Here is a 21,518-nt window from a genome sequence, read left to right as displayed (position 1 = left end):
AGATTTAAAATATCCCAAAAAACACGAGAACAATGTTATATATTTTGTTGACTTGTGTACTTACATTATCCCAAATGTTTCCAAGAATGTTTAAATCCAGAGAAATAGGGAATTTTAACCAGGACACGGGCCAATGACATCATACCTGCGTTACCCATAATTTCCGTTTTTTCTTGGAAACACCAAAGACACTTTAATATATAATATGTTTTATTAGACAGGTGAGCAACTGTTTGGACACATTCATCAATAGAAAACATCAAAAAACACAGTTAGTCTTATTGTTTAAATTAAATCTCGTTTTCTTGATTTACAGCGAGTACCATGTTTTACCATGCCTAATATTGATCTAGTTTACTGCAGTGAGCAACAAGTGTCTCATAGTGGCCGCTGAGCAAACGCACAGAGAAGCATTATAACATAACTTTCAACACACTCAAATATATCTAATATGATAAAACAGCGCTGCGTTACCCCACATACGCATGACCGGAAGAAGCGGTAACAGTCGTCTGTGGCACAATAAAAGCTCAGCGAAATCAAGGCGTCATCAAGTGCCTTACATATTTTGCCTTTTAAAAAATTCACTCAAAATAGTTTTATGATAATGTAGTTTATTGCAAAAAAAGTAAAATTAAAATAAATAGTGAAGCATTTTTAATAATAGTGGTCCCAGACTTATGTAACCCCATTGCATAATAAAATGTAGCTTGATTTGTACATTAAAAATGACAAAATAATGCCTTTTTTTTGCTGTTTGAGGATGTGTAAACAGATTCTCAGCTTGATGACAGGAATTTTGCAATAGGCTAGCAGACACTGGGTCATTTTTATTTGATGGGCTGAGGGAGGCTGATTTAGGGATACAGTACAGTGATTGTTCACCGTTGTGTGAAGTGCATCCTGTTCTTCAGAGATTTTGCTGTTTTCTGTTGAAATTCCAGCCGTCTGTCACTACAAAAATGTTGCTGATATTTGAAACCCTTGTGTTTATTCCAGGTTTGGCGAACACATTAAAAATCCTGAATAAGCTAATGGAATCCGAAACCTAGAGTTTGTCTGGACTTAGATCTGGGAGTTTCATTTGATACTCTCACCTGATTCAAATTGAGTGATGTTTGTGCTCACACAAAGGTCTGGGAATGTAGATCAATGCATGAATTCACTCATGTCTTGAAGCTATAAAAGAGAGTATAACACGTAACCTACAGCAGAGGTGGGAATGCACGTGTATATCGAGTGCATATGATGTGTGTACTGGAGTCAAAGATGATAAAAACAATGGGTAATGGATGTGGGGCTTCTGTGTAATGCATCTTTAATGTGACCTGTATTCCAGAGAGCCTGCAACATGATCCTCTTTTGCTGCACAAAGACTTGCCTGTGAATCTGTTGATCAATGAGTGGGTGTATGAGTAAAATGAGTGTGTTTTGGAGGGATAAGATTCTCTCTTACTCCAAAATCAGAGTTTTTATAATTATTTTATTATATAATTATATAACGTTTTTTTATTACAAGTTATACAAGATTCAACTCATTGTTTTAAGTCAGTTTAATGTAATTTAAGTTGAAATAACTTAAACATCTAAGTTGATTGTACTTAATTTACAGGAGAAACTTTTTTGCAGTGTAATTACTTAAATAAGTATTACTTACCATTGTATAGATTCATAGTCTAGTAGTATGAAAAAAATCATTATGAATTTAAACCCTAGGCTATATGTAAATAAATACTGCATGTAATTTTAATTTACTTATTTTTTTGTTTGTTTGGCATGACCCTTTACAAAATGCTTCAGAATGCATTTAATCTTGTAGTTCAGTTGAATGAATCTTAATTCGTTTGGAAAGAATAGCAGTTAAACCAGTAAAGTCAGAACAATCACTTTATTTTGCCTCATTTTTAAAGAAACAGTAAGTGAATGAATTCTGTGGAAGTTGACTAGGAACCTTTTTACTTTACAACCATATGTTTTTGCATGGTTTTTCATGAAGTGTATGGGCACGTCTGAACTGAGGGCAAATGAGCATGTCTGAACTGATCCTCAAGGCCGTGCTGATATGTGGGATTCATTGAAAACATGTTTAGTTTTTACGATTTCTATAAAAGTACAGACGGCACAATGATAAATTATCAGGGTGTGTGGTCTAGAATCACCTCAGCATTTTATTGACATGGTGGGTGTGTTTTCTCTTTATGTTAAAAGTCAAGTCCTGTACGTTTAAAGAAACTTTATCTCAGTTTACTTTGAACCACTAACTTGTTCACCAAGTGGCAAGTAGGCCAATTTAGGTGTGTGCAGCTGGACTAAGTGATTTACAGATCTCAGATAAACGCTGATTAAAAACAGATTGCGCCGGTCTGCGCTCTAACTACTTTTATTGCATTTCTTAGGCCGCAACACACACTGACAAGGTGAGCCCACTGAAGGAAAAGTCTGCAGAGAACGGATCTGTCCACACTGATTCAGTCACTGCGGAGCCACAGGTGTTTGCTGACGAGGAAGAAAAGCCACAAAGACAGGAAGAGGAGGATAAAGAGGATCTAGACTTTCCTCATGATCTGCTGCCTAGCATAGACCTCGACCTCAGCACTGAGCTCAATCTCACCTGGGGAACCTCACTTGGGTAAGTCTCAACAATTTCTTTCTCTCTCTCACACACTCAATTCCTCGAGAATTTTGTTGAGGAGTAGACCTGTCATCAGACACTTATCAAGGGGCAAGTTTCAGCAGGATGACTGATTCTTTTGAAAAGTTGTTCACGTTTGATGCAAATTTTTCTGCTTTTCAGTTATGTTTTTGCATACATGTGTCTGGTAAATAAAATGCTTTTTTTGCATTCTAGAGACAAAATTAAAGAGTTAGAAGAATGTGTCTAGTGCAATTAAAGGGTTAGTTCACCCAAAAATGAAAATTCTGTCATTAATTACTCACCCTCATGCCGTTGGACACCCGTAAGTCCTCCGTTCATATTCGGAACACAAATGAAGATATTTTAGTTGAAAGCTGATGGCTGAGAAAGGCTTCAGACAGGCCTCCATTGGCATTCAGTACATTGACACTTCCAAGATCCATGAAAGGCACTTAAAACGTTGTTACAAAGTCTATCTCACCACAGTGGCTCTACAATAATCATACAATGCGACGACAATAGTTTTTGTGCGCAAAAAAAAATCAAAATAACACCTTTATCCAACTTGTTCTCGACTTCCGTGTATGCCTCCACGACGTATGCGCAAGAATATGACGTAGCGCCGGTGTTCGGGAATCCATGAAATACACACTTAAGCCCCATTTTGAGCACTACGCCGAGACCTAAAGCACGATCAATGTAGAATCCAACAGCTTAGACACGCGCGTCTTCCTCTGCTCGTAAACAAATCGCTTCTGGGTCATATGTCCGAACGCCGGATCTGCGTCATATTCTCGCGCATGCATCGTGGAGGCATACACGGAAGTCGAGAACAAGTTGGATAAAGGTGTTATTTTGATTTTTTTTTTCGCACAAAAACTATTGTCGTCGCATCGTAAGATTATTGTAGAGCCACTGTGGTGAGATAGACTTTGTAACGAAGTTTTAAGTGCCTTTCATGGATCTTGGAAGTGTCAATGTACTGAATGCCAATGGAGGCCTGTCTGAAGCCTTTCTCAGCCATCAGCTTTCAACTAAAATATCTTCATTTGTGTTCCGAATATGAACGGAGGACTTACGGGTGTCCAACGACATGAGGGGGAGTAATTAATGACTCTTCATTTTTGAAAGAATTTTCATTTTTGGGTGAACTAACCCTTTAAAGGGATGGTTCATCTGAAAATGAAATTTCCAGACTGATCTCATGAAATGGCGTATGTATGACACGCCAATTCGTATGCCATTTTGGCGTGCTATAAAGACGCATAATCGCTTTTTATCGTGTTTATCAACGCCGTTTCATACACTGGCCTGTTGCCTCTGGCTTGGCTTGCTCAGATGGGGACACTAAATTGTTCTTAATTTTTCAACTAAATATCCAAATAAATCTAATTATTTAACTAAATTAACCATATAAACCAAACTCACAATCACACGGCGTAGACATACACGCGGAATCACACGGCGTAGACATACACGCGGAATCACACGGCGTAGACATACACGCGGAATCACACGGCGTAGACATACACGCGGAGATGATGGTTTGTTTCGGCGTACACATACACGCGGAATGACACGGTGTAGACATACACGCGGATAGCTCAAAATGCGTACAGATAACACGCCATTTGGCTTTAGAAAGTGGCATGTATGTTTATGCAAAGTCATTGTCATGTTGAAATTTCTTTCATTGTTTACTCACCCTCATATTGTTCCAAATTTGAATGACTTTTAATATTTTGAAAATCGTCTCATGCAGGTTTGAAATTGCATTAGGGTGAGTAAATGGTGAACTATCTTTTTAAGATGCCATTAAATTGTGAGCTCACCTGGGAGTTGAGGACGTAAAGAATAACGCAAGTTCATATCAGCCTTGAAACTGGAAGCCACAGATCAGATTGGACTCTGACACTCGCCCACAATTTTATGTCTTGCTATGTTTCACAATAAGAGCAAAACAAAACACAGGACTTATTCTATCAATATCCTTCCTTATACATGTTTGGATGAATAAACACAGAGTGAATTTCCATTAAGCTCTGACTCATTCCTATGGAAAACTTGACTGAATGGACAATTGGCAGGCCTACAAAAGAGCCGCAAACCTTGACAGCTGTTAAGGTGGTACAGCCAAGGCACACTCCAGTGACTTTTATTTTACATGATTTTATGGATGTAATGCTAATGAAAGTGAAAGGCTTGTTTGCAGACATTAATATTTTACATTATGAATAATATCATTTATACATATATTTTCTGTAAAATATTCTCTGTAGTGTATTAGGGTGTTTTTAACAACAGTTCATATTAATGAATACAGCAAGCGTTTGTGTAGAAATCTTTTTTACAGGACTTTAACGTTTATTTTATGACCTGAATCATTAAAAAAATTGTCAAAGTTATGAATTTCTCGCAAATACAATGCACCACACACAGCCTGTTAGTATAATGTTTGTATTTTGGTAAAACCTGGCTTCTTTGATTTCTTTTAAATCTTTATTAGTAATTTATTCTTCCAAATAATGAGCCTGGTGTTAGTTATGAATGAGGCTCATATTAAAGGGAATTTATTTGTGTATGTGTGTGTATAGATGTGAGCAGGTGGGCTTGGGTGAGATGAAGAATGAGACTGTGGCACAGGGTGGCACTGCCAACCCTCTGCTGGCAGGCCTAGAGCACTACATGGAGGCCAGTCCACCAGTAGTGGGCCTCATGAAGAGGTAACAGATGAATAATGAAAATGGAGACAGAGAGATACCAGTCTGCTATGGCATAATAGATAGACATTTATAATTTGGCCAAAGTTTGTTTATGTTTTCATGGATGTAATAGATTTTGGTGAGATCTCTTTTGCTCCATTTTGTGTTCTGGCTGTGGCAACTGATGTGTGCTGTGTAAATGGAGTTTCCTCCCAGTAAGCACAAAACCTTTTTACATTTCATTACATTTTAGTTGAAATACATTGGTTTAAAAATGTTCGACCAAAAAAAACAAAAAAAACTACCCCTGCCCCCAAACTTGCTGTTTGGTGTATTTTGTCTAAAAGCAACCTTTTAACAACTTAAAAACATTTACACTAATAGCTGTGCTTACTGGGTTGGTGGTATTTTGAATATGTTTGGCTTTACTGTTGGTTGAGCTGGTTTGCTGTGAACTAAACTAGTGTTGATTTTTATTGGACGGCTGAAATGACTCTTTAACACTCTAGCATGAGGTAAAAAAAAAAAAAATGGTTTACCACACTTGATCGATGTACAGCGTGAGATATATCCTCCTTAACCGGAAGCTATGTTTGAGTGTGTATATTTGTGGTCGTTTTGTGGGTGTTTTCATTGTTTTGTCTTGTTGAGAAAATTATCAACACATTAACAAATCTAGTTGCAATTGCAGAGAGATGAGATCTCCATTCATACTTTCTCTCAGCTAAATATGGTGTATCATATCAGAGTAAACTGTTTATGTTTATACTATTTATATTTGTATTAATATTATTTTTTTTGCATCATATTTTTATGCTGGAAGGGCTATAGAAATGCTTAGGCAAAGGGCAGAGGATTGTGGGTATTGAAATGCTTCCTGACAATGCAGTAGGGAGTGGCTGCAGTTCTGTAATTCATGCAGACATACAGTATGCCAAAAGGCCACAGGTTTTTAGCATATACAAGCATAATTGCCGTAACTTAAACTGCAGTACAGCTGTCTGACTTTCCAGTTATGCCAGGGAAGCGTTATACACTTCTTTTTTTTCTGGCCTCCTCTGAATGGGAGTGTCAGCTTCCAGTCATAATCATTTACTGAGAAAAGAAAAAGGCCTGTTGTCTTCTCAGCAAGCTGGCTGATCACATGACCACTGTGGTCCAATAGAAAAACACATGAGGATCTGCTCCCTCATTTGTTTCCATTTGAGGTGAAGGTGATTGATAGATTTTTAGTTTAAAATGACAGGCACAAATGTGTTAGCTATGCTGTCTCTGTTCTGTTAATGCCCCTGCAGGCACACAGAGAAGAACACTAGATGAGACAGGCAGTGTGGAGGAAGCATCGTTGTCATATTAGATCAGCTGTAGCTACTTTATTGGGATGTTAGTCACTGACTGTTTCAGCTCTTGAATTGTGATGTAGTCACAGTGATTCACCAGGCTGTATAATGTCTGCCGTAATAAGGTTGTTGGAAGCATTTTGCTGTTTTTTTTTTGGCTGGTGCTCTTCTATCATGCGTATAGGTAGCCAATTACACTAATTGCGCTACACTAAAAGCATTGATGCATTATCCTTGATATAAAACAGTATTTTTCTGCCACATAAATAAGACTTTAGGGCAGGCTATGACTTCTATAAAAACTTTTACTCAGCGAACACTCTTATTTCAAAATTTTCAAAAAGATTTCAGCATCTTGATTATAATCTCAATGAAAATTGCACATGATTGCTAGTGATTTATAAAGTTGAAATAAAGTGGTTTATGAAAAATAGTTTTAGTGATGTGTGCACTGAAAAAAATCCTTTTTTTTAAGCAATATTTTTTTGTAATCAACTTATTATCGAAAATACTTAAAATAAGATACATTTACTTGAAAAGCAAAATTGCTTATGATAAAAAAACCTTTTCAATAAACTAATTCACTACATTTTATGTTAAAAAACAATATGCTATTTTGATAAGAAATATAAGCTTAATTAGAAAAATATTCTTATTATCTTATGCAATTTTGCTTCTCAAGTAAATTTGCCTAGTTTTAAGATAAAAATGTTTTGCAGTGTGTGTGTGTGTGTGTGTGTGTGTGTGTGTGTGTGTGTGTGTGTGTGTGTGTGTGTGTGTGTTTAGTTTCTTATGCTTTTAAAGCACTTAGTTGTGCCCATGCATGAACTCTTATTCTGTCTCTGGCATGAGGTGGAGTGGAGTGCTTTGGCTTGGTATGGAATGAACAACTGAATGTATCTCAGAGCAGATTTATCCTAATGTCTCTTTTTTTGGTGAACGCTGTTAGCTATGATGGTGACCAAGTTTCTACTGAGACCGCATCGCCAACCCAGAACCACTTGTCTAGCACACCTCAGCAAGATGTTCCATCCCTCAATCCTTTGGCTGCCCAGGTGGATTATGAACTCCAGGAAGCTTTAAAGGAATGTGAGGATGAAATGACCGCGCTTGGCATAACCTCCCATGCAGACACATGGACTGCAGGTGATCTGGGCAGGTGTTTCTCTTTAGCCCTGCCTGAAAATGACGAGAAAAATGAACAAACTGAGAAGTCTGAAGACATAAAGGATTTTGGTTCATCTTCACAAAAACCTGTCAAATTTCATGGAGGTTGCCATGGAAACAGAGCACACAAAAATGACTCCTCAGCAGGTGAAGACGGGGGGTTTCACTTCAGAGATTATGTTCTTGGAAAAAAGCAAACTACGTGTACAGCTGGAGATAAGGATGTCAAAAACATCAAGGATATAACCGAAAACCACAATGAGGAAGCTAGCCAGCTGTCAGAGGCAGAACAGCAAACAAATTCAAAGATAGAGACAAAAATAGACACAGCTGAAAACATAGCTGGTCAACAAACAACACATAGCATATGGACCGGTACAAAAACGACATCAGAGATTGATGCAGCAAAGGAAATACTTACCCAGGATCAATCAATACAAGACATCTGCTCTTCAAAATACACCCTGGAAGGTGAGAGCACACAAGATGAAAACAAAATAAATGTTACAACCCAGAGAGAAACCGGAGTAAATCAAGAGTTAAATCCTGCGATCGAAGAAGTCATTAGTTCTGCAAAAGCTACACAGATGATTCAGAATTCAAACAGAAAGAAAATAGAGATGCATAGCCAGTTAATTAGTGATTTACTGGCATGCCGATCCCCACATACGGATAAACATGCTGGTCACACATTACACTCAGAAGCTAAAATAAGCGAACAACCAAACACACAAAAACAGGTGGAGTCAGGGACACAGCAGCAGAAAAGTGGAGAGATAGAAACAAACACAAAAGTAGGATCAAGCCTTGAGCATCAAAGACTGGAATTAGGACTCGCAGAACAGCTGAGTCCTGAGGGTAAACAATTGATCTGCTCCCCACCTCCAGAACCCAAGGCTCACCAAGCTCATTTTTCCCTGGCTGAGGCCACAACTGCCCTGAAACTGCACTCTCCACAGGGGCCTGAGCAACATGATGACCAGGATCAGACAGATGGACCCTACAAATCAATATCAGAAGGTGAAACCATACACCACAACCACTGTACGACAGGGGAAGTAAAACATGAGAAAAATGTGTCTGATGCATCTGCTGTTGTGATTGATTTCTGCCAAGCTAAAACAGCCTCTGAACATGAGCCCAAAGGGAGATATGACTTAGAGACATGTCCACTGGAGCCGGAGAATGGACCTCCTTTAGGCAGTGGAGCTGGCACACACGCAGCACTGTGGGGGAATTCACACTCTCTGAGCCGAGCCGTTGCCGAAGAGGAGGAGGAAGAGAGTGCCCTTGAACAGGCTTCAGCAGAGTCCGCTGCCTCCACATTGCTACCAACAACACCCACGATGCCAGAAATGATAGAAAGCGAGGGAGAGAAGAAGAGAAATGATGCGGACGCAATAATATTACAAGCAGCAGAGAGAGAATCGGCAGTGCTGGAAGTGGACGAGTCTCCAAGCTCACTGGGAACATTAACTGAAATTACAGCTGAACAGGGACAACAATGCACCACAGTAATTTTTCCAAAGATTAATTGCTCACCTGTTCAGAAAGAGGAGGCGACTGAGGAGAGCTGTGGCAACAAAATTCCACACAACTCGACAGAGAGTGAGGAGAAGGGAGGGGGTCTGCCGGTCGCACTCTCCTCAGCCGGAAACAAGGATACAGGCACGGTCGGCACAGAGGACAAAGCTCTGGTCACCTATTCCTCTTCAGCCGTCCTTGGAACATGTGAGTGGAAGGGGGAGAGTTCCCGATCAAAGAAGAGAAAAGGAGAGAGTGACGAGGAGGGGAAAGAGACAAGCGAAGGAGGAGCACAGAACGCAGCACATGCCGGCAAGGTGTCACAGACAGAGGCAGCAACCGAGACGTGTCCATCCCGCTGCATCACAGCATCACTAGCGGCGACACAAGACGAGAGTGACCTCATCCTTCCTGTCACAGCAGGCACAGCCCCGTTTTCTCTGGCTATCAACAGAATAAACGACTGCGTCTCCATCAGCCCACCCCCTCCTCTTTCTCACATAAATTCTACAGAGACAGAAGCGCAGAGAGAGGAAGAGGCTAATCTGAATCCAAGCCCAAGTGCATCAGAAGCAGAATTGCTAGGCAGTGATCAATCATTTCTACCAGCGGTTTCTTCGGAAAACGAATGCCTCGCTGCACAAGCCAACAATCAACAGGTACAGAGCTCTTCACAAACTAGAACCACCAACTGTGACACATCCATCAAGACAGAAACACAGCAACAAAACCAAGAAACGACTCCTTCAAGTGAAGACACAGCTCAATCAACTAAGCTACAAGTGAACATGAGGGATATCGCTGAAAGTTGTACAAAAGTGGAAGGGCGTATGTCGCCAAAAGGTATGCAGAGCTCTATTGAGGAAGAAAAGGATACAGGATTGAAAGGCCAAATGACTGAATGTGCCTCTCTGCCTCCGCTGATGGTATTTGAAAGTCTACGACATCCAGTAAAAGAGACTAGCTTCAACTTTAAAGGTTTTCTCACCATCAACAAACCAGAAATAGAAAAGGAAGAATCCAGTGCAAGAAAAGAACCTGCTGCTTTTGAGGAAGGAGGTAAAGAGGAAAGAAATGGGAAGCAGCGAGAAAAAGTGGAACAAGTGGAAATGACATGTAAAGAGTCAATGGACTGCAGAGAAACGACCAGCACATCTCAAGAGCAGGGTGAGACTTCTGTAAAACTTGAAGAAAATGTTAATGCAAATATGGGTGGTTGTGAAGAAAGTGGAAAAGTGACAGATGAAACTGATGTTAACAAGGAAAATCCTGTTATATTTTCATCACTGTCAGCTGCAGGCGAGGCCACCAGTGAAACAAAGGATGTGGTTAATGAAATTCTGGAAGAAACTGAAGCAATTAAACAGAACCAAGAATATAAAGAGTCTTTGAATGTTACTCAGATCAGTCCAAATCATACAGATGAGTCAGCCTCCACTGAGAAGAATAGTGTTTTACTACAGGATGTTTCTCTAAAAGAGGGTCATAACGTGAATAGTGAGCAGGCTGATATTGTTGTGTCTGAAGAAGTTGAACAGACACATATAGAAGTACCACTTGGCAGCAAGGAAAGGCTGAATGAAGAGACTCATAAATCAAATGGATGTGGTTTACCTGAAGCAGGTGACATAGAAGTAACATGTCCAGGTAATTCAAAGAATCTTGTGAATGACAGTCGAGAGCATGAGTCAAAGCCAGAAAAATACACACAAGAGGAGTCGCTGGTAAAAACCAGCTCCATGTCTCCAGCAGCAGCAGCAGCCACAGACACAGACAGCATGTGTCCTTGCACTCAACCAGACATGACATCCAACACCGAGCAGCCTACTACAACCTCAGAGATACCATTCCTGTCAAAAGCAGATAAGTGTGCAGATGTGCTTCCCTATCAGACAGAATCACAATTTATTTGTGAAATAATGAAAAGTGATGCAGCAGATACTGGAGACACAACAGTCCCCTCTCTTCCTGCAGCGGAAGCTATAGTACCAGGACAAAGTGCTCTTTCCTCAACCAGCAAACAATGCACTAACAGTGATGCTAGAGATGTGTCTGTCATTGTACTAAAGGCTCCAGGCCCGATGCTGAGTCACTCTGAGTCCATTAATGACTGTGATATTACTGTAGCAGGAACCGGGGAGCATTGCATTGTGAACCGTGTGTGTGTGTCTGACACAGAGGTTGTAAATAATATTGCAGACAAAACCAATCAACAATCAGATGCAAATGAAGACATGTTAAGGAAACGAAATGCAGATGATCTGCCCTACACTGTTAGTGTCTCCACACAGGAAATCGCAGCATCGTCTGGGCCTCTTCTGCTCACAACTGACAGACCAGAACAGGCAGGTTGTTCCCCGATAGTCTCAAAAAACCCAGATATTGTTGGAAATGCAAAGATAAAAGAGAATGAAGCATCTAAGGGCACTGTAGAATCGACTATTGGTCAAAAAGGGAAGGGAGAAGGACATGTCAATCCTAAACATGAAAATGATTTTTACAATGTACCTACAAATGTTACAACACACATTGAGTTAATTGATAAAGACAAATCCGAAAGATTCAAGCTGGTGAAAGGTGAAGAGCAGAACAAAGAGTGCGTGAAGGAAACTGAAGAAAGATCCAGTGCAAAAAATGAAACTAGTGCCTCTCAGGAAGAAGGAAATGAACAGAAAAATGGGATTCAGGACGAAAGAAAGAAACAAGAAGAAACTGCTTTTAGAGAGCAGGACAGCAGAGTAGAAACAAATACCTCTGAAGCATCTTGTGCTGATGAGATACTTCATTCTCAATCTGCTTTGACAGTACAAAGTCCTAATGATGACATCAAATGTGATTCCCTCCAGATGCACAACCTCAATACATTTCTGACTGAAGAACCTGTTCAACATGTGTCTTTAGACAATGTAAGAAATGATAAAGATCTATCCGATGGATTCAGGCAGGTGATTGGAGGAGGGCAAAACAAGGAGTGTGTGAAAGAAAATGAGAGGCACAATGTAAAATCCATTACAGAAAAGGACAGCAAAGAAAGGACAAATACCTCTGAAGAACAGGATAAGACTGCTGAAAAAGAAAATATTGATCAAACACAAGAAGAGAACCAGACATTAATAAATCTCTTCAAGCTATCAGGAGAAGAAAGATTATTAAATGAAACCATTCCAAGAGAAAAATTGCAGTCTAGTCTTTTGCCTGAGCCTGGTTTAACCTCCAAAGGGATTATAGAAGAGGCTGTGGGTTGTAGAGGTGCACCAACTGAAAAATCTCTTCCAGTCATTGATCAGACCCTGTCTGCCGTGGTGAATGCTTTTCCTGAAAGAGACCACACACAAGATCTAAGGGCCTTGAGCCAGTCAGATTTGGCATTTTCACAATCCCAAGAACTTCAGCAGCAACAGACGTTTATGAATGCCCCAGAAGCAGTCTTAAGTGTGGGTAAAAGCAATGGTTTAGAAAATGCTGAGACCAATACTCATGCAGATGCTGAGGCAAGTGATACACAAGAGAAAGTGATGGTGTATTGTAGTGCAGAGGCTCATAGTTCCCTAAGCAGCACACTAGACAGTGCCATACTGGTGGGGGGCAATGACAAAGATGTTGCTGTGTACAATGTATGTCCACAGAATAAAGAGCTGAGTATACAAACAATAGATCTTAGAGGTGGGAATTTTCCTGTTTGTGTTGAAAATACTTCAAGTGAAATTCAAACACAGTCACCTCCCAACTTGTCTGTAACGGCATTGTCAGCTTCTGAAACGTCAGAAGTCATAGAGGTTATAGAGTCTACCGAGGCAAAAGAGCCTTACATCTCAGCATCACAGGAAAGTGTGAGTAAACATGCAGAATGTACCAAATCACAGAGTAGTGTGGACGAGCATGGAAATGTGTGGGATGAAATCCTTGACACCAAGGAAGACTCAGAACTTCTTATAAACCAATCAAGTGGGTTCTCTGTGCTTCCCAGCCTCTCACACCATGAAGCAGGGCTAAAAACAAATGAGACATATTTTGGTTCTGTTACCCCTGGAGACATTGGAAACACTGAGATCAGACCTAATTCAATGAGTGATGATGCACAGATGTCTACTGCAGGACCTTCCCAACAGGAAGCGAAAGAGTTACGTTTTCAGCCCTCTGATGGGCAGCTCTCCACCACATCCACTTTTTCTGCCTCTGTGCTCCAGGAAAGTATTAAAGAGGAAAAAGAGATAAGTGTGGATCATGCCTCTAAAGATGCAGTAGAGTCCAACGCTCCTAATTCCACTCACCAATCTGAGACAGCTGCCTGGAGAATAGAGCAGCTTAATAAGCATTTGTCAGAGCAATTCCCAGACGCTACCCAAAACACAGAGGAGCAGGATACACAGTGTTCTGAACAGCAGCTCACACTGTTACATGTAAGAACTTGTTCAGGCATTGAAAACACAATAAGTACTATGAAAGCAGAAGACACCGTTTTAAATTACAGACAACAACCAGAAGGAATTCAAGAAGAGATAGGTAAACAGATAGAGGATGAAGAAGAGAATATCTCCATTGAAGAAGAATGCACAGAAATGTCCAAAAGGGCTGACCCTAAGTCTTCAGAGTCTGTAGTAAAAGAAAGCATATCCAAAGAAAAGAAAAGCAAGTTGGAGGAGCACTCTTTATCTTCCCCTGATGAAGAAATAGTCAGTAATGTAGACAAACCAATAGAAGAAGTCATTGAGGGGACACTGATTGAAATGAAAAAGGCTATGTCATTGTCATACCCTGAGACTGCTGTATACTTGGTGACTGACCCCCAGGATACCCTCCAGCCCCTTCTCACAGTCAATCAACAGTCTAGTCAGCAGCCTACCAAGTCTTTTATCCAAACTTTATTTGAAACTGCCACAGATACATCTAAAAGTAACAGCAAGCAAAATCCTGACATAGCAGATAGCTATTGTGGAGACATAGAATCACTTCTAACTGAAAAGGCAATACAGAATGTTTACAGTGAAGCTAGTGAGGAGGAAGTCAGCAAGGTGTCAGAAGCTGCATACGTGTTGCTGGGTTCAGACCCAGGAACAGTACAGGTATCACAGGCTAAAGACAGTTCAGACAGACAAGGTCTAAGTGTAGCCTTTGTACCTGAGAGGTCAGTCAACTCTTCTGAAAGTTCTGATTGGCTCAGAGCTCTGAAGGAGGCAGCCTCCATGTCTCAGATCATTCCAGAGCACAGAGATGAGACTACCTGTGGAGCTACAGAAAACAGGTACTTTTCAAATTGATGTGGTTGTTTTTTAAAATAATAGACCGTGAGGGAAAGTGACTTTGTTGCACTCACAGAAATGTCAAAAGAAATGTTGTGTTTTCATTGACACACATGCACAGATACATATTGAAGGATTTATTAAGAACAATGTATCACAGAACCTGGCCTTGAATATCAACATATATGTTTTATGATTGTGTGATGTTTTTTTGTGTAAAAATGGAGCCAAGTACAAGTGCTAACGCCCATTATCTCCTGAGAGTGACCTCAACAGTGACATCAACTCGTGCCCTTTATGGCAAGAAAGACTCCTTTCATACCCACGCACAAACACACACTGGGATTCTCATATTTGAGCACGACACGTAGACTTGCATGCATACAGGCTATAAGACGTTTGAATTGAGACAAACCGTAAGCATAATTTATTAATCTGCTCTTTCTATTTTTCTTTCCAGACCATTTGAGACCCTCAGTTCGCCTCAGGCTGAACTAGAATTCCAAACCCCAACTGAGGAATTTTTTTCACCTGCTCCTGAGGAGATTTTCCCCCCTGCGCCTAAGGAGAGTTTCCCCCCTGCCCTTAAGGAGAGTTTCCCCCCTGCACCTGAGGAGAGTTTCCCCCCTGCACCTGAGGAGAGTTTCCCCCCTGAACCTGAGGAGAGTTTCCCCCCTGAACCTGAGGAGAGTTTCCCCCCTGCGCCTAAGGAGAGTTTCCCCACTGCACCTGAGGAGAGTTTCCCCCCTGCACCTGAGGAGAGTTTCCCCCCTGCGCCTGAAGAAAGTTTCCCCCCTGCGCCTGAAGAAAGGTTCCCCCCTGCGCCTGAAAAAAGTTTCCCCCCTGCGCCTGAAGAAAGTTTCCCCCCTGCGCCTGAAGAGAGTTTCCCCCCTGCGCCTGAAGAAAGTTTCCCCCCTGCGCTTGAAGAAAGTTTCCCCCCTGCGCCTGAAGAAAGTTTCCCCCCTGCGCCTGAAGAAAGTTTCTCCCCTGTGCCCGAGGAGAGTTTCCCCCCTGCGCCTGAGGAGAATTTACCCCCTATTACTGAGCAGCCAGAAGAACAAGAAGACTGCAGGTGAGGCCTCATAAATAATCCTTATGCACTTTCATTGGTTTCATTGAATCAACTGCTACAAACCACACAGAAATCTCCTTTGAATGATGGCTATTTCAGGATGCAAAAATAATTCTGTTTAGGTCCAGTTAATAACATTTTTGATAGAAGGGTCATGCCGTGCATTTGGGGGCATGACTTTTTGTTTTTTTGTTTTAAATGTTTGTTTGATGTTTTTCTGGATGGACCAAATTGGAAATTGTGTGATGGATTTTGTCTATTTCATTGCTTAACTTAACCATATTGCTATGTGGGTGTTCAAGACCTATTTGTTGAATTCTCTTTAAAGAACAGGTTTAACATCAGTGAGCATCGCACTTAGCTACCTTCAGGTGACTTTTCTTGTTCTGTCTCATTTAGTTTTTACCCCCTACTCCCTCTCTTCATTCTATATCTGCTCTGTTGCAGTAGCCATAACAGATGAAAGTGGAGCACTTGGTGCTTGTCAGTCAAAGATTTTAGCCTGGCACCTCATTTAGAAAGACACGTGGGAGCCAGAGTGACAGAAAGATAAAAGGAAAGAGAGAGTGGTGGACAAAGTGATAGGGCGTGAAAATGAGGGGAAAGAAGGGAGACAAACTTTGACTGTGTGCATTTGCCCCAGTATCCGTGAGCGCCCCACTCTTTGTTACATGTCACAGATGTGTGGAATAAAGGAATTTTGCCTGTATCTGTCAGTATGTGTGTGTGCGTGCACATGTCTTGCTAAAGCATGCATATGTGTTTGCTATTTGCACCAACGCCCTCACATGAGGTCATACCAAGAGGTCTGTCTGTCTGGAACAAAAGCCATCGTTCAGGGCAGCTCCAGTTGAGATTATTACTCAGTGTGAATAGATAGATAGATAGATAGATAGATAGATAGATAGATAGATAGATAGATAGATAGATAGATAGATAGATAGATAGATAGATAGATAGATAGATAGATAGATAGATAGATAGATAGATAGATAGATAGATAGATAGATAGATAGATAGATACTCACAAGAGACTGAGAGAAAGGGGAGTGAGGGGGAGAAATGAAAGAGAGAGGGAGTGTAAAGTGGCTGCCTGAGGAATTTTGAGTGGCTTGCCTAAAAGAATAGCCACACTACTTTGGGTGCTGATCTCGGGTGAGTTTTATACTGTCCTTTGCTGTTTAAAATTAAGTTTTTCTCTTTTGATTTGACTAATAGTGGAAGTTGCTGGAAAATACAGCCTTATGGGTATTTGGAGCGATGCTAATTACAGAGGGCTTGTGATGATCTCACTGGATATATGGGGGAGGGACAGTAGGAAGACAGGGAGGGAATAAGGAAGTGTGTTGTGAAGTCTCTCTCTTTTTGACTTTCAAATTTGCTGGTTTGCTCAAGCTTTGTTTTGACAGCGTCAGACAACTGATGATAATGATTTGCTCTGTGTTGACAGAAGGTTAAATTCCGTTATTGTAAGGAATGAAGCAGATTACACAGGACTTTATGGTTGCAGATACCTTTGCTCTTGGTAATGTGAGATAAACATCTGTAAAGACCTTGTGTCACTGCTAGAACTGCTTTTAGACTTGAGCCGATAAAATGCTATAATACGTATCGTTTGTGGCATGGGAATTTACTTTATTTAATTTTGGGATGCTCAAAGATGGTGTTTTGATGGTGTTTGTGGCTTTTGAGGGTTTGTATATAAAGGAATTAAAGTGCACAACTATAGCTTGAAGGTTTTTGAATGTTTTAGGCTAGCAACCAACTTTCCACATCTACAAGCTAATATTATCTTGTTAAGATAACTCTGCCAACAAACAAATAGAGTTAGACCCTATACCCTAAACCCTATACCCTTCAGAGGAAACTAGAGAGCTTGTTTATTTTCTGTAGTTATAGAACCTGCAAATCTTGCTACTAGAGCCTCAACAGCTGAATGGAAAAAGCAATGTTATAAAATTATTATAATGTCCTGCTGACTGCATTTGTATTGAATTAGAATGTAAGTTTAAGTTTATTTGAGAGCGCATGCTAATTTTTATAGTCCCTACCATACAGTTACCAAATAGGTCACATATAACAGGATTCTGTGTTTCCAATTTTCACACGTTTTATGTAGGGCAGCGGAATATGTAATTTCCAAACTGTTCCATGTAATTTGGATGGCTTGTTCCTTATTCCACATTTGAGGATTCAATTCAATCTATTTTAAATCCACTTGTAATTTTACATCTTAGTGAATAAATGTTTCTGTGTGGATGCAATAGCTCCCGAGAGAGAGGTAGGGAGGTAGGGGTTGTCTTGGAAACTTTGAGATGCATGACAAAAGCTAAGCAACAGTTACCAAGGCAACAAGTGTTGGCCATTATTTTGAGTTAATGAAACAATTATTTTAGGGAAGCATTGAAAAGAGGCACTTAGTCAAAATAATAGACAATAGGCCCTAATAATTGCAATTATTAAAAGAGAACCACCTAACAATGCTGTACTTGTCTAATTATGCCTTAAATATAGCTGTCAGTCAGTTTGATGGAGTGTTAGCATATACGACTGTAAGGCTGAATGGCAGCTACGCTAACAGTAGTGACGCTGTTATTTTTATGGCTGGTAAAACACCAACTCCCCCCTGCTGCCTTTATTTTCTGCAGTCTGTTTGCTATTAAATCCCAGTCTGGACCCATTCCTATGGACACAGCTGCTCCTGGGAGATTAGATTGTGTGTTTGTGCTATTAAGTCTGGTGCATTAGAAACCTTGTTGTGTACATTAAAGTTGTGGTTTGTGGTTATCATGTCTAACATGCAATCTCCCACTATCCGGCTAAAGCAAAAGCAGGAGATGATCATAATACTTTTATGAGTACATAGAGTAGGCCTGATTAGAGGGCAATTCTGCTAAATGTCTACAACTGTTTCTAAAAGGATAGCTATGTGCAGTTGTTTAGGCAGTGTGTTGGAGTAAGTTGTATTTTTAGTATGTGACATGAGGCACACCCCTTGATGGGAGCAGCTGAAGGGCTGTCTGCTGCTCTGCCTGTTGGATTAGATTTTGTTTGTGATATTGCTCAGCTATTGCCATTTTTCCCTGCCAAGAGTGCAGTAGGGTGATTTGTTAGGAGTTATATAATAACATTGTGATTCATTATTGTATACTATGAACAATTATCTCTCTCTATATATAATTATGACAAATATGATAATTATAATTATTATATAAATATATAATTATTATATAAATAAATAAATGCTAGATAGACAGTAAAAATAGTAATATTGTGAAATATTATTGCAGTTTAAAATAACTTTCTGTTTTATTATATTTTCAAAATGTAGCTTATCCCCATGATGACAAAGCTGAATTTTCAGCTGCCATTACTCCAGTCTTTAGTGTCACACTGAAAACAGTTGTGCTGCTTAAAATCACCTTCACCCTAACCCTAACCCTAAACTGATGAATGAATAGAAAGTTAATATAAAGATATTCAAATAAACATATTTGAAATAGAAATCTGTTGTATCATTAAAAATGTCTTTACTGTTAATTTTGTTTAAATTAATGCATCCTTGTTTAGTAAAAGTAAAAAAAAAAAAAAAAAACTGACACTAAACTTTTAAATGGTAGTGTTTTATTTTTATTTTTTACATTTTACTATTTCATTTTTGAATTTTGTTAAATTGTGGGAGTAATTGTTTAAAAATTATGATATATTAACAATAATTAATAAATAAATAAATATATATATTTTAAATCTTGCTTCGTTGATGTCTGAGATGTGAGATCATCTTATTGCTGCTATTATACTATAATAATGGTTCTTACATTAACCATTTTATAGGTGACACTGCTTCTCTCCTTACCCTGCCCTGTGTGTGTTTGCCGTATTTGTGGTGTTAATGTTTGAAAATGTGTGTGTTGTTCAGGTTCCCTCTGATAAAAGCTGCTGAGTGGAGTGAGCCTGTCCCCTCTCCCTCATCACCCCCACCACAGCACAGCATTGCTCCTGCCCTCCCTGCCCACCTGCTACAGGACACAGTCGAGTTCCCCACACCACCCCCTACCCCTCCAGACAGGGCACTCCCTGAGCCCCAGACCTTTCCTCCTGCTCCTTCTGATCTACCCGAGACTCCCCCTGCTGCCCCTCTGCCTCCTCAAATCCAACTGCAGCACTCTGAACCTTCAGCAAGGTAGGATATAATCATTTACCTAGTATGTTTTCTTCTTTAAAAGAGTGTGTGTATGTGTATATATATATATATATAATATATTAGGGATGCCACAATTCTCAATATAATATTGAACCGTTCGGTACGGCATTCACGGTTCAATACGCGCTTGTGAATTGCGTTTTTTCATTTAAATAATTATTTTTCTACAAATTCTATGATTTGCCTCCATTCCAATAGCCTACTGAATAACGCGACATACATTCACATCACACGTTAGTGGTTGAGAGTTATACTCACGGAACACTATAGATAGTCACAATCAAAAAAGTGCATTATTTGCATGCGTTTTAAAGCCTTGCCGGCTCATTCGCGTGCGCAGATTTAACATGCGCTTTTCCGAGCGCGCGCACTAAACGCCTGTCGAACACGTGATTACTGAACTAAGTAGTCGTCTTACTGCGCTAATAATACTGTCAAATACACACAGGGTTAACATAAACACAGTCGGTTATGTCTAAAGTGAAAGTAAAATTGCGTGTGTCTGTATATTAGATGCACGCAGGTCTTAAATTGACAGCAGTGCAGTAGTGAACACGCTGTCCTCAAAGTGACAGTTCACCTCTAAAATTATGTCATTATTTACTCACTCTAATACTGTTCCAAACCTGTATTCATTTCTCGATGAAAGAATTTTCATTTTTGAATAAACTATCTGTTTAATGTTAATACAACAACGAAAGACAGAGAAAATCACTCGCTGCTCTTGACTGAAAAAACGAATACAGTAGCTTTAATAAGAATCAATGTATATTTTATAGTGAAGTCTATGTAGTGTTTTATTTTTACATTTATTTATTACATTTCATACTTAAATGCTGCTGTACAGCTCTGAGCTGCCAGTGTAAATCTTTATATATATTTATTTTACAATACACTAGGAATGTGTACAAGGGTTTTTTTTAAAGTAAAGTTTTAAGTTTAAGTAAGGGCCTTCAATTCTTTTAAGTAAAATAAAGAAAGAGTATTGCAATAAAAAATAGCCTTTTTTCTCCTTAACCTCTTGCTGTTCCTGTTGCCTAAGAATAGAATAACAATAAACTGATGTGACAAGCCATTAGAACCGAACCGAAAACCGTGGTTAAAAACCGAGGTATGTATTGAACCGTGGACTAACTGTATTGTTGCATCCCTAATATATATATATATATATATATATATATATATATATATATATATATATATATATATATATATATATATATATATATATATATATATATATATATATATATATATATATATATATATATATATATATATATATATATATATATATATATATATATATTTACTAGTTATGCCCTTCCTGTTTGGGAATGACAATTCACATGTGGTGAGAAGTTATGAATATTGATTAGATTTATGTAAATTCATCTGACTTTAAAATATCAGTAACATCACTGTGCGTCTGGAGGGTTTTGTTGATTGTGCTGATAATAATAGCAGTGATGATCCTGAGGGATTTGTGCCACACACAGGATGTACAGAACTGTACACTGAGTACCTCAATGAATGCACCCTGCGTTTCCCGTGTCTGTATTAATTCATATTAATATTAATGTAGCGCTCAGAAATTAATTTACCATAAAGACTATTGGCACTAGGCTTTGTAT

The 21,518-nt window shown here is 39.5% G+C and overlaps 1 protein-coding gene across 19 annotated transcripts in view; it reads left to right on the top strand.

The window, feature by feature from the left end:
- The window catches only part of tacc2 (transforming, acidic coiled-coil containing protein 2), a 74,490-nt gene that overhangs the window by 16,189 nt on the left and 36,783 nt on the right, over positions 1–21,518 (top strand). For all 19 annotated transcript variants that reach the window (XM_079843260.1, XM_079843259.1, XM_079843258.1 and 16 more), the window contains 5 exons: positions 2,397–2,629; positions 5,230–5,358; positions 7,627–14,610; positions 15,069–15,680; positions 19,600–19,863. In XM_079843260.1, coding sequence (XP_079699386.1) covers positions 2,397–2,629; positions 5,230–5,358; positions 7,627–14,610; positions 15,069–15,680; positions 19,600–19,863 — 8,222 coding nt within the window. The remainder of the gene's footprint in view (positions 1–2,396; positions 2,630–5,229; positions 5,359–7,626; positions 14,611–15,068; positions 15,681–19,599; positions 19,864–21,518) is intronic.

The sequence above is a fragment of the Gobio gobio genome, assembly GCF_949357685.1.
Source record: "Gobio gobio genome assembly, chromosome: 18".
NCBI lineage: Eukaryota > Metazoa > Chordata > Actinopteri > Cypriniformes > Gobionidae > Gobio > Gobio gobio.
Note: the sequence above shows the minus strand (reverse complement) of the source record. Positions and strands in the feature narration are given on the sequence as shown.